We start from the raw sequence: 14,079 nt of genomic DNA on the forward strand, positions 1-14,079 counted from the left end.
TTATTTCATATTGTTTTGTATGTCGTCTTTAATTTATGCAGGTGACTGCGGTTGTAAGGGCACACTTCATGCTGTTTTAGATGTCGTACTTATACAGTTGACAAGGGGTGTGAGTATGACACTTCTTTAAGTTTTTCCATGGAAGTCTGACGTCCTTGGTACTGTCTTGCGGTAATACCTCGTGCTCGCAGTCTCACCCGTATTTATTTGTAAATGATATAAACTCTTTGTGATGTACCGAAAGGAAAAAAAATAAGTAACCAATGTTCACCGGATATTCCATTTGAGGGTGATACTGATATAGATACAGTTATACTTACAACATGGACAAATGGCTTATTGTTTACGTCCTGGGAGCTTTCACAATACAAAAAAGACAGACTACATTCCTTTTCCAAATTTAAACTCTCTCGTCACCCCCATCCCCACACCCACACCCACACCCACCCCCACCCCACACACACCCCACTCCCCCACACACACCCTAGTGGTGGAATATACGTAGCAGTGACATTTCATGTTGTATTTTATAATTTCTTTTATTTATAATGTCAATAAAGAAACATACAAAAACATTTCTTGGTGTTATACAGTTTTGTGGCCAAAAGTATTGTTTTCTTCTGGGTAGGCCAGGTTAATCTGCATTTTCACGTGCATTTTATTTTGTGAATCTTTGCCCGAACGGAAGATTTTGATTGGTTGATTGGTTGATTGGTTGATTGGGGGATCTGCTTCAATAATGATCATACCTCGTGTCTCGTGGTTTTCTACGGAAGCCTATTAGGGCCACGCTCCGCTATTTTTCGGCATCTTGTATCTTGAAAATTCAACTTAGTATGTTGAAAATTCAACTTGTTATCTTGAAAACACAACACCCCATCTTGAAAATTCAACATCCTATCTTGAAAATTCAACATCCCATCTTGAAAATTCGACTTAGCATCTTGAAAATTCAACATCCCATCTTGAAAATTCAACTTGTGTAGTCGATGATGTAAGCTGGGGCATGTTCTGGTAAAGATGGAAGAGAAATAAAGTGTCTGTGATGTTATTCTGTCTTTACTATGCCCTGTACCTGTTTACTGGTTGCTCTGTGACGGCCGCAGTATACCGTGTGGTGAATCATAGGAATGTTTCATCGGACAATTTCCGCCCCAAACAGAAAAATAAAATAGTTTTTCTTTGCCAACATTTATTGAGATTGACATGCTACTCCTTAACATATACATATGAACAATTGTCCACACGATAATAGTAAAAAGTACCTGGGTGGCTATTGTCCAAGGCGGCTATTGTCCAGATGGTAATTGTCCTGCTCCCAAGGTACACATAAGTACACATACATAAGTATTGAGTACTGGTGGAAATAAATTCTCACATCCGCACACACATCACGGCTTCAGTCTATATAATCCAAACACGTTACTCCTCGTTCCACCCACACTGGCACCCGGTGTCACAGACACGGACAGGCTCGATCCTTTTTTGAGGCGAAAAATCCCCTGTATTATTGAGTATGTTTGATCGCTCGTGTTCCCTCTGTTAGTCGCCAGTGTCGTTCCTTTATTCAAGATTCCATGTGTATATACGGTGCTGGACGTGATATGGACATGGCTGTAAATATAGTAATAGCCTGTTGTGTTTACCATCAGATTGCTAGAATTGACCAGCCGAATTCCCAACAACAGGATATCCATTCCAACGGGCTCCCATGTCAAGTTATTGCCGGATGAGGGCCCTGTAATTCAGACATGCTTTTCTATGAGTATGTTTACAGTTCATTTGAATGTCTAATTTCTGTTACATCATAGCCGTAGACTCCTTTGCTGTTCTATCAGTATCTCACGAAATATAATGTTATAGTTATGTATTCGCGGTAAGGAAATCTCATTATTGCATAGGAAAACAGCTGCAGCTGTGGAAGAAGGGAAAGGTCAGTTCTTTCAACCTGTAACAGCCTTCCGCTGAGCTTATGGCCATGTTGTAACAGGGAATTAGTCTTTCAATTAAACACAATTATATTTCATTACGCTGACATAGCAGCGCAGTTTGCATGTATGCAATGAAAACGGAACTAACAGTCTTCATAATAGAACAAAGTATAAACCCAACAATTCTTAAAGAGAGTATTACAAATACTTTCTTGTTACACATACTTAGATATCGGCAGTTGATTGAAATATTTAGAATTTAGAAATCTCTTACTAGTAAATTTACATGATTTTCAAAGAAAAGTACCCTACATTACTTTACTCACTTTAACATATTTCATTTAAGTATTAGAATCGTATAAAGAACGCCTACCGTTGAAATATGTGTGTGCAATCACCGGGTCCTTAGACTCACACGACGAGGGGATATTCTTTGGGTATTTCACTGAAACATCATGCATGGCTTGTAAAAGTAAGGATCAAATATATACTACTATACCCATGAAATATTTGATGCAGGGTTGAGACGTGCACAAAAATAGACTCAATCACGTGCACATTCTCAGTAATTACATCATGTACATATGTACACATCAGCTGTACCTCCTCAGTACTTACAGTACTCAAACATCGCCTGCACATGTTGAGTACTTACAGTACTCAAACATCGCCTGCACATGCTGAGTGTTTACAGTACTCAAACATCGCCTGTACATGTTGAGTGCTTACAGTACTCAAACATCGCCTGCACATGTTGAGTGCTTACAGTACTCAAACATCGCCTGCACATGTTGAGTGCTTACAGTACTCAAACATCGCCTGCACATGCTGAGTGTTTACAGCACTCAAACATCGCCTGCACTTTCTCAGTAGTTCCAGCACTCAAACATCCTGCACATTCTCAGTAGTTGCAGCACTCAAACATCACTTGCACTTTCTCAGTAGTTCCAGCACTCAAACATCATCTGGACATTCTCCGTAGCTACACACTCAAACATCACCTGCACATTCTCAGTAGTTACAGTGCTCAAACATCTCCTGGACATTCTCAATAGTTGCAGCACTCAAATATCATCTGGACTTTCTCAGTAGTTACACACTCAAACATCACCTGCACATGTCCTCCGGACAGGTGCACACCTCCACACACAAGGAAGTGAATGTCTTCCTTCACCTACCCCTCAGTTTGTTTTCTTCTTGCTTGATAAACTCTCTGGTGTACTGAAAGTATAGACGTTAACTTTGAAGAAAAGCCACGAAACCATTTTAGCGGTTTATACAATTTGTAAACATTGAATACACCACTACCGCATAGTTCACGTATATATATGTTTGCAGCAGGGCGTGGAGTCATCCAACAGATGCCATCTTTACCTTGTCAGCTTGTTGGCGGGGTCAACCGCTGTAGTCATGTGAACACTGCATCCGTATTTGAATCAGAAGGTCCGTGGTTCGAATCCGAGCACGGGACTCTCAAATATCTTTACCTCTACATACATATTACCACTACCAAATGGTTCACTTCTATATATATATACCACCACTGCCAGAGAGTTCACGTCTATATATATATACCACCACTGCCAGATAGTTTACGTGTATGTATATACTACCACTACCAAATGGTTTACGTGTATGTATATACTGTCACAGCCAGATGGTTCGTGTGTGTGTGTATATATTTACTGCTACTGCCAGATGGTTGACGTGTATGTATATACTTCTACTGTCAGATGGTTGACGTGTATGTACATACTACCACTCTCAGATGGTTGACGTGTATGTACATACTACCACTGTCAGATGGTTGACGTGTATGTACATACTACCACTGTCAGATGGTTGACGTTTATGTACATACTACCACTGTCAGATGGTTGACGTGTATGTATATACTACCACTGTCAGATGGTTGACGTGTATGTACATACTACCACTGTCAGATGGTTGACGTGTATGTACATACTACCACTGTCAGATGGTTGACGTGTATGTACATACTACCACTGTCAGATAGTTGACGTGTATGTACATACTACCACTGTCAGATGGTTGACGTGTATGTACATACTACCACTGTCAGATGGTTGACGTTCATGTACATACCACTGTCAGATGGTTAACGTGTACATACTACCACTCTCAGATGGTTGACGTGTATGTACATACTACCACTGTCAGATGGTTGACGTGTATGTACATACTACCACTGTCAGATGGTTGACGTGTATGTACATACTACAACTGTCAGATAGTTGACGTGTATGTACATACTACCACTGTCAGATGGTTGACGTGTATGTACATACTACCACTGTCAGATGGTTGACGTTTATGTACATACCACTGTCAGATGGTTGACGTGTACGTACTACCACTGTCAGATGGTTGACGTGTATGTACATACTACCACTGTCAGATGGTTGACGTGTATGTACATACTACCACTGTCAGATGGTTGACGTGTATGTACATACTACAACTGTCAGATGGTTGACGTGTATGTACATACTACCACTGTCAGATGGTTGACGTGTACGTACATACTACCACTGTCAGATGGTTGACGTGTATGTATATACTACCACTGTCAGATGGTTGACGTGTACGTACATACTACCACTGTCAGATGGTTGACGTGTATGTACATACTACCACTGTCAGATGGTTGACGTGTACGTACATACTACAACTGTCAGATGGTTGACATGTATGTATATACTACCACTGTCAGATGGTTGACGTGTATGTATATACTACCACTGTCAGATGGTTGACGTGTATGTACATACTACCACTGTCAGATGGTTGACGTGTATGTACATACTACCACTGTCAGATAGTTGACGTGTATGTACATACTGCCACTCTCAGATGGTTGACGTGTATGTACATACTACCACTGTCAGATGGTTGACGTGTATGTACATACCACTGTCAGATGGTTAACGTGTACATACTACCACTGTCAGATGGTTGACGTGTATGTACATACTACCACTGTCAGATGGTTGACGTGTATGTACATACTACCACTGTCAGATGGTTGACGTGTATGTACATACTACCACTGTCAGATGGTTGACGTGTATGTACATACTACCACTGTCAGATGGTTGACGTGTACGTACATACTACCACTGTCAGATGGTTGACGTGTATGTACATACTACCACTGTCAGATGGTTGACGTGTACGTACATACTACCACTGTCAGATGGTTGACGTGTATGTACATACTACCACTGTCAGATGGTTGACGTGTACGTACATACTACAACTGTCAGATGGTTGACGTGTATGTATATACTACCACTGTCAGATGGTTGACGTGTATGTACATACTACCACTGTCAGATGGTTGACGTGTATGTACATACTACCACTGTCAGATGGTTGACGTGTATGTACATACTACCACTGTCAGATAGTTGACGTGTATGTACATACTACCACTGTCAGATGGTTGACGTGTATGTACATACTACCACTGTCAGATGGTTGACGTGTATGTACATACTACCACTGTCAGATGGTTGACGTTTATGTACATACCACTGTCAGATGGTTAACGTGTACATACTACCACTGTCAGATGGTTGACGTGTACGTACATACTACCACTGTCAGATGGTTGACGTGTATGTACATACTACCACTGTCAGATGGTTGACGTGTATGTACATACTACAACTGTCAGATGGTTGACGTGTATGTATATACTACCACTGTCAGATGGTTGACGTGTATGTACATACTACCACTGTCAGATGGTTGACGTGTATGTATATACTACTGCTGTCATGGTTGATGTCTATGTATATTACCACTACCAGATGGTTATTTTATACTAGTCCATGCCTTGTTACGATGTAAGTGAGTAACTAATCAATGTTTTGTTATGATGTTAGTGTGTAGCTAGCCCATGATTCGTTACAATGAGTCTACGCTTCGTTTCAGTTTATGTGTATAACTAGTCCACATCCGTGTTACGAAGTACTTGTAAAACTAGCCCATGCATTGTTACAATGAGACCTCAGTTTATTAGGACGTAGGTGTAAAAACTAGTCTACGCCCTCTTCGATGTAAGTGTAAGTCCACAACCTTGTTACGCCGTTGGTGTAAATTAGTGCATGACTGTTACGAAGTATTTGTATCATTAATACATGCCTTGCTACGGTGTCAGTGTCCACATCCTAGCTGTCACTATGTTAAAATGCATCCACCCTGCCACAACGTCACTGTGAGGGTAATACTCACGTTGTCTACTAGTTTCAGCAGTTGATACACGTGTCTGAAGCAGCAGAACCCGGGGTTGTCATGAGATCTGATGTGACTGATGAGTGTTGGCCCTACTTTAGCGTATAAAGTCCCACACTTCACGCACAGTTGTAGCGTATTGGGATGTCCATCCTTCGGAAAATCATCATCGGTGTTCCACACAAGAAACCCAAACTTGGGATGTGTTACAAACAGAGCTATGACAACTAACACATTGCACACAGTCAAAACAAGGAAACACTTCTTGATCTTTTTGTAAAACTGCCTTAGTTCAACGATGTCGTTGGAGGACCGCCTCCTGTGGTGACCACGACTGTGTCTTGGACGACTGTGATGCCTATCTGCCTGTGGTGTGATGGCTCCATGGGCCAGTCGGTAGGCTTGTCCTGTACTAGTGATGTCAGATGGTTGTACCAGCACTGAACGGCTGGAGGAGGTCGGCAGCAACGACTCATATGTGTTGGTATCGGAGTCACTGCGACTGTCCTCTTCCTCGGCTAAATCTGACATAGTGGGTCGCCAACACGTGCACTAAGGTTCTGAGTGACTTCGCGTGTTGTAACCGGTGTAGATACTCACTACTCTCCACACATCATGTTCTTGCTACAGTACTTGGTACTTATTTACGCCTTGACTATCGGATGATAACGTATGGTGTGCTCCATGTCGTTACGGAAGATCAGCATGCCATGCTGATGACGCCGGGCCATTAGCGTTACTTTCAATTTCCGTCTCGAGGGCAAATAGTGCAGATGACTGTTCTCCGGATATGGTTTGGATGAAAAGTTGAAAAACAAGTGAGAATTATGTTGTGTAACACGTTTAGATTTCTTAAAACACTGAATTAAACTTTACATATCTGTAACCACGAACACAAAGTCAGCTGATGTAAACTACGCACGCGGTAATAGGCAAACCCGTGATAATTCTGTGTGTATTTGAAACACGTTTTCAGTTTCCTGGTTATGACCTGGTCGAGTTCGGTGGCTGCTACATGTTGCAACATAGGAGATTGCGATAAATGTTGTTAAATACATACGATCTCTAGATAGTATCACATCGGATGGTCACTAGATATTGTCATATTGGATGGTCACTAGATATTGTCATATTGGATGATCACTAGGTATTGTCAATATCTTCATATTGAATAATCACTAGATACCGTCGTATCGAATCGTCACTAGACACTTTCATATTGGTCGGTGACAAAATATCGTCATATTGGATAATCATTATATAATGCCATATTGGAATGTCACACTGGATGGAAACTAGAAACTGTCATGTTTGATTATCACTTTAAATTGTCATATTGGATGATCACTAGATGCTGTCACATCGGATGATCTTTAGATATTGTCATATTGGAAATTTGATGGTCACTAGATATTGTCATATTGGATGGTTAATAAGTATCGTCATATTTGATAATCACTAAATGTCGTCATACTGGATAGACACTACTTTCATATCGGATTGTAGCTAGATATTGTCATATTGGATGGCCACAAGATACTTTCATATCGGATTGTAAGTAGATATTGTCCTATTGGATGGCCACTAGATATTGTCATATTGGATGGCCACTAGATATTGTCACACTGTTTGGACACTGGAAATGGTCATATTTGATGGACACTAGAAATGGTCGTTTTCGATGGTCACTAAATATTGTCAAATTGAATGATCACTTGATGACCAGTTTGGTATAGTGTGGCCATAACGGAGACGTTTGAACATAAGTAATAGAATTATGAAGTCATGAACGTGCTTAATTGTTTTGTGTCGTGAGCATAACCCTTAAAAATAGAGGTGGCTTTAACTAAATGGTGCGTCACTGTAGTTTAGGAAAATACGCTTGTGTTTGATACAACCTTCAGGGGAGTTTGTTGTCTTTACTCGGAAGTACGCATTAAATGCAATGAGGAATTTCCTGTATCTCTGATCGTGTTAAATCCAGTTTGGGGTTAAATAAATCATCAATAAATCATGATCGATTCATCATAGAAATGCCAAATATGACGATGTTTCCAGCTGTCATTAGATTCAAGTATTGCCCAGACACATGAAAGTCAGTGTTATGCTGGTAACTTGTTATGGCATATATGTTTACCAAGTACCACCCACAATGACATTTTCCCCGTGTGCAGTGATTGCTTCCGGATGATCGGGAATATTTGTAACGACTATTATGACATTTTCTAATTATGCAAAATTAACTCCGCTGGTCTAAAGCAATGAATGCACTTGTTCAGAAAGCCAATATCTAAAACCTACAGTACAAGTTAAAGTATATTTCTCCTACTGTTTTGCTTAAGATATTTGACACACAGACTAAACTAATTTTACTTTCTTCCAGTCAGTGATGGGGGTTGACCAAAATTGAATATTTTGGACTTTTTCACATTACATTTTGTAAATATGTTTCAGGTGTTGGGTATTATGTCTCAATTGATGCTGCACTGGGTGAATGTGATAGACATGGTCTGTTTATTGATTATCATAAACGATGTGTTACATTTTGGATAAATTTGTTAACAATGCCAACTGTTAGATATCCAAAACAATGTAAATCATTAGATGGATGTGTAGCCTGGGCATCAATGGTTAATCACTTACTATTTCGCTATGTTTTAAGTTAAGTGTGGATCACACATGAAGTGGGTGATAAGATATGTTTTTCAGTACCTTTGTACAGACTGTAATCAACAACACTGGTACTCTACTAGTAGAATATTGGGAATTCAAGTAAATTATGTAATTATAAGGAATTTACATCTTTATTGTCAATTGAATATGACAATAAAGAAAGTAAGAAAGTATACAGAAGATTTTTATGTTTATTGTGTATAGGTGAGCTCCCTTTAATGGTTAATATTGGTAGACGGCACGGCATTCTCCGCCGTATAGAACATGTACATTTTGTGTTGTTAGGCTGTATAGAATGTCCACTGTATGATCAGATCTCAGATCAAAAATATATACCAAGATATTATTGTAATCTACCCACAATGTTTAAGTTTAAAACTCTTCTAACATGCAATAAGATTTTGTTAAACGTTTAGTTAGGAAGATATATGTTTCAGAAACCCCCACCTGTCATTATGATTTTTTTTCTGTATTATCTTGTAGATGGGCCTTTGGTCTTTATACCGAATAAAGAACTGAACTGAATTGAACTTTGCTCGACTGAATAGTTACTCATTAATATAACCTGATATATTTGGGATCACATTGTATTTTAGCAAGTTTCTACTTTTTCGGTGCAAGGTCAATCCGGAACCCTCTCTCTTAAATCGCCAGTATACAGCAGTTTAACACTCAACAAAACTGGAAGTCGGACCGCTACTAGTTAATTATATAAGCCGTTAAGACCATATACTTCTTGTACCCCTTTGTTAGTGAAGGTCCGTATGGCAGCCTTGAGATTATAACAATCTCATGTCACGCCGAACATCCGGGATTGTTATGCTGAAAGCGACGTAACACTATAATCAATCACTCGCTCACTTATTCACTCACCTAACAATCATAAATCAGTCACAGTGGTCCAATGTTGTCTGTGTCATATGTATACACCAACCATACCTACACATCTACATCTAGACTAACACATAAAAAGCTAGAATCTGAACTTGAACTCCCAGATATCAGATGTGCTACACACGGACACTTTCTAATAAATCATTCATGTATTCATATTCATTAACATACCCACTGGTGATACAACACACACTATACACCCTATGGTAGGGAAGAATTTGTTCTATCATGTAACTGGAAATGGAGAGCACTGTCGTTAATGTGATCGTTTATTCCCTCAACAGTATGTAAACAGGACAGCACAGTCACGTCTCTAAAGGCCCCACATCACACCTTCTCTAAAAATAAATAATGCATGTCTTTCAATAATGCTATCTGCCCTCACGGAAGATACCATTATTCATTCCAAACAAAGTTTAGATTACAATATTATAATTAAATTCAAAAGTTCGAATGAATTAATGCAATGTCCCCTAACCGCCGAACATTATTTCAAGCGAACCCATAGAGTTATGTCCCTCGGAGCGCTCTTTACGACTATCCTACGCAAAAGATGTGATTGACAGCTGTCCGGCAAACACCGTCTGCGACAGTTTCGATGCACAGAGCAATTGCTTACATTTCTTCAGACAAGTCCGCTTCAGACAAATCGTAGAGGGATAATATGTCTTTTACTGCACCAGACTCATGTCACGTCTGTGAGAGGAGTAGGTTTATCACGTCTGTGACTGGAACAGGTTTATGAAAGGACTTCGTGAATGACAGGTTCCACGGGGAAACAGATACCTGGTTTCCACCATTTCGTATATAATCTGAAACCAGTGAATATCTTCAGTCCTTATCGTTGGGAGATGTGGGTTATTCATAAATGGTAGCAGTCAAATTTCCCTAGCTGCATTAATATGAACTATTATTACAGTATTGTCTATCTAGGAATATTCATTTTGCTCAGAAACATTACTTCTTAATAACCTTTATAAGAAGAATATAATACCAATGTTAACAAAACCTATGCATTTATAGCATATACTTAATCATTTTAAATGAATCAGGGCATTTTGACTACCCCAGGGACAGTTTGTAGCTCTGGCAATTTGACTGGTACCCTTGTGAAGTGCACGGAGATGGGTGGATGTCTCTGCCGTTTGTAACATTGTAAACAATACAGTGTTAACGGTAAACTCTTAATTCTTTTAATACGAAATGCGTCAATGTACCGTACGTACACTCTCAGATTACTTGATAATGAATAGGGACAGAGTGTCAACTTTTAGGTTCAGTTTCATCTTCCCTGTCATAATATTAGAACATCACATGACTCAGCAACCTGACAAACTCATGATGAATTAAACATTAACAACCTACCATGCGCTAACATGTGTAGTTTATGCAACACAATGCAAGAGAGAGGGAGGGAGGGAGAGAGAGAGAGAGAGAGATAACAATGTCTCCTTTCTCAAAGAGCATATTCCCTACTTTCTCTTGACGTGAATGAGTTGTAACCACCTCTCTCACCACGCTGCATTAAACCACGGCCCAAATGGTGTGCTGGTAAGAGATATACTTAATACGCGGGTAGGATAATAGACCGAGAACAATACCAGTCAGAATAAATCATACAGAAATACCTTTTCCTACGTTCTCTTATGATCGTCCGTTACATCTGTTGACAGCAGCAGATGGAACAGGATTCAGTTTTATGTCCCCAATCCACAGGCACATGAAACATCTGGTGGAATATGATATGTCAACACAAATACAATGTCAGTTTAGGATACCTTTTTTCTTTATTCGAGGCAATGGCATGTTCGTATATATTTAAAACATGGTAAAACACAATGCCTGTGAGAAGTTGAGCAAAACACATCTTAACCATGACAGAGGCAACCAATATATACACATTCACATCCAAAAGTCCCGGTGTATCAACATTGTTCCTCTACACCCTAAAGTCAGACATCTGTGCGAAGCTATTAGGCGCGTTCCTTGCAATATCGACTTGCATGGATATATCTATTGCCGGCAATTGTAGCGTGTTTGTAAAAGCCCAAACATTATAGTTGTAGTTGTGAACGTACGTGACATTCATGTTCTGACTAGTTTGGCAGGTTCATATGATTTGGCCCACTTGGAAAACACCGAAGTAGTTCTTCCTCTGGCCTGACTCGATGGCGTTCTTGGTAGCTACAACTGTAACCAGGTCTCCTTCATCCAGGCGAAACAGTCCATGAAGCTCGGATGCCTGGTCACTTTTTCTGGACTTCTGGTACAGAAGTTTTTTCTTCGTGTCCTTTTCAAAATTCTTCATGACCTGGTGGATCGCCTCGGCGTCTCCCTTTAGCTGCAGGTGGCTGTAGATGTAGTAGTAGCCGGTCTGAAGAACCTGCAGATGCTGCTGCCGCAACACCTTCATACTTCCCACAAGCAGGATGTCCACACCTTGTGTCTCCCATCGAAGGGGTCTCAGATCCTTAGTCTTTTCTGCAATAGACATTCACACTCACAGCAACATCAGAACTGACAATCAAAACATACCAAGGGTGTGATTCGTGATTCCAATATCTTCAGCGAGGACTCTACATTACGCCATGCAATTGTCATGATAACGCTCCTTGTTTGTGTCTCATGTTACACACATGATGCGACTACATACATACACGGTTATGGTCAGTCTGCTTGCTCACTTACCTCCGCTGGTGTCCTTGTAGTACATGTGAGCCATGGCTGCTTGGCGACGAGAGGCAGGGATCCCTGTCTTCAACCCAGTCGTAATGTTGTATGTCACCTCACTGCGTACTGTGTGAGGTAAATATTCCCTTATTAACGGCCTTCATCATATACATGACTGATTTCAGCTCAGTAACTGGTAATACATTACACGCCCCATGGACATTTATGACATGACAAAGGAAAGTAGAAAACTGAGGCTCATATGTGTAATGCTCATATAGTATTGTTTAGATCCGCTGTTGCTTCAGCTTTATTGAGGGGAGTGAAAGTAGAGTCCCACATTGTGATGTGAGTTGAAACTCACCTTTCCCTACTTCTTGGTCGACATATATCTCGGCATACTGAAACATGGAACAGTTGAATAGATTCAAAAGAGGGTTGATAAATCATTAGTTTTTAATTACGTGGAAACTTGTTGTAAGCGTTGTCCATCAATCAGCTGATATAAATGTCTCCTAGATATATCTATTACCTCTACCATGTACCCCACCATTCAGCTGGTATAACTGTCTCCTACATATATATCTATTGTCTTCATCGCATACACTGTCTCCTACATAGATGCATTGCTTCCACCATGTACTCCATCAATCATCTGAGATAACTGTCTCCTACATATATCTATTGCTTAGTTCCACCATGCACCCCATCAATCATCTGAGATAACTCTCTCGTACATATATCTATTGCTTCTACCATTCACCCCATAAATCATCTGGTATAACTGTCTCCTACATATATCTATTGCCTCTACCATGAACCCCATCAGTCAGCTGATATAACCGTCTCCTACATATATCTTATGACGTCATCACATACCCCATCAATCAGCTGAAGCAACTGGTCCACCCGTCTGAAGCAGCAGAAATCTGGGTACTTAGTAGACTTGATGTCACGTAAAAGATCAAGACCTGCCTTGGCCTCTAATGGCTGACATCTGGTGCAAAGCTTGAATGTTTTAGGCTCGCCGCCTTCCTTTTCAAAGAAGTCGTCTTCTGTATTGTCGGAAAAGAAGGGTCCGTATTTAGGATTTGTGAGTATATAGAACACGAACATTAACACATTAAGGAAACACAACACTGCAAAACATATTTCCAGTTTCTTGTATCTGTGTTTGACGTTCTCCACATGACTCTCTGTGTTAGAACTCCGGTGCCTATGTTGCCTTCTTCCCTTGGCATGCTTATGTTTGTATGGCGTCACAGAAGAATTAGTGTGCGAGTTCTGAGGATTCAGATAGCTCGAGGTAAGAGCCTGTGTGTTCCTGGGTGGAAAAATCGTCAGACTTGTCTCTGTCCGCGCGGGAGTGGATATCAGGGACATATACATGTCCTCCGTGATTTGCTGACCATTCGATGCAATGGTCTGACTTGTGGACGTCTCACCGCTAGGAATTGTCTCAGCAGACGTATCAACCCTGTCTAATGATGAATCTGGACTCTGCTCTGACGCCGTGTCATCTAGCAAATGCTCAATCGAAACCGTGGTATTGTCACTGTTCATCGTGATGTCCCAAACGCGAGTCCTCAACTACTGTGTCCAATGTAGGTTTGTTATATGCGGATCGTACCATTCACTGACGTTATATATT

General features: G+C 40.4%; 2 protein-coding genes across 2 annotated transcripts; both read right to left on the reverse strand.

The window, feature by feature from the left end:
- Window positions 1–1,175: 1,175 nt before the first annotated feature.
- On the reverse strand, window positions 1,176–7,152 carry LOC137282455 (uncharacterized). Its single transcript, XM_067814209.1, has 4 exons — window positions 6,192–7,152; window positions 3,110–3,152; window positions 2,305–2,376; window positions 1,176–1,738 (listed from the first exon to the last, which is right to left on the reverse strand). The coding sequence occupies exons 1-4, from the start codon at window positions 6,720–6,722 to the stop codon at window positions 1,392–1,394; spliced, it is 993 nt and encodes a 330-aa protein (XP_067670310.1). The 5' UTR covers window positions 6,723–7,152; the 3' UTR covers window positions 1,176–1,391.
- Window positions 7,153–11,522: 4,370 nt separating this feature from the next.
- Window positions 11,523–14,079, reverse strand: LOC137282456 (uncharacterized). Its single transcript, XM_067814210.1, has 4 exons — window positions 13,308–14,079; window positions 12,793–12,829; window positions 12,447–12,554; window positions 11,523–12,239 (listed from the first exon to the last, which is right to left on the reverse strand). The coding sequence occupies exons 1-4, from the start codon at window positions 13,989–13,991 to the stop codon at window positions 11,869–11,871; spliced, it is 1,200 nt and encodes a 399-aa protein (XP_067670311.1). The 5' UTR covers window positions 13,992–14,079; the 3' UTR covers window positions 11,523–11,868.

Source organism: Haliotis asinina, chromosome 4 (assembly GCF_037392515.1).
Source record: "Haliotis asinina isolate JCU_RB_2024 chromosome 4, JCU_Hal_asi_v2, whole genome shotgun sequence".
Taxonomy (NCBI): domain Eukaryota; kingdom Metazoa; phylum Mollusca; class Gastropoda; order Lepetellida; family Haliotidae; genus Haliotis; species Haliotis asinina.

Excerpts from the sequence above, each read along its gene's own strand:
- LOC137282456 (XM_067814210.1), bottom strand. The coding sequence starts at position 13,991 with ATGAACAGTGACAATACCACGGTTTCGATTGAGCATTTGCTAGATGAC. Across the intron at positions 12,830-13,307 it reads TGCTTCAGCTGATTGATGGG|TATGCCGAGATATATGTCGA; the intron begins GTATGTGATGAC and ends TCCATGTTTCAG. Across the intron at positions 12,555-12,792 it reads CGACCAAGAAGTAGGGAAAG|TACGCAGTGAGGTGACATAC; the intron begins GTGAGTTTCAAC and ends TACCTCACACAG.
- LOC137282455 (XM_067814209.1), bottom strand. The coding sequence starts at position 6,722 with ATGTCAGATTTAGCCGAGGAAGAGGACAGTCGCAGTGACTCCGATACC. Across the intron at positions 3,153-6,191 it reads TGCTGAAACTAGTAGACAAC|TACACCAGAGAGTTTATCAA; the intron begins GTGAGTATTACC and ends CTATACTTTCAG. Across the intron at positions 2,377-3,109 it reads AGAAGAAAACAAACTGAGGG|TGAAATACCCAAAGAATATC; the intron begins GTAGGTGAAGGA and ends ATGATGTTTCAG.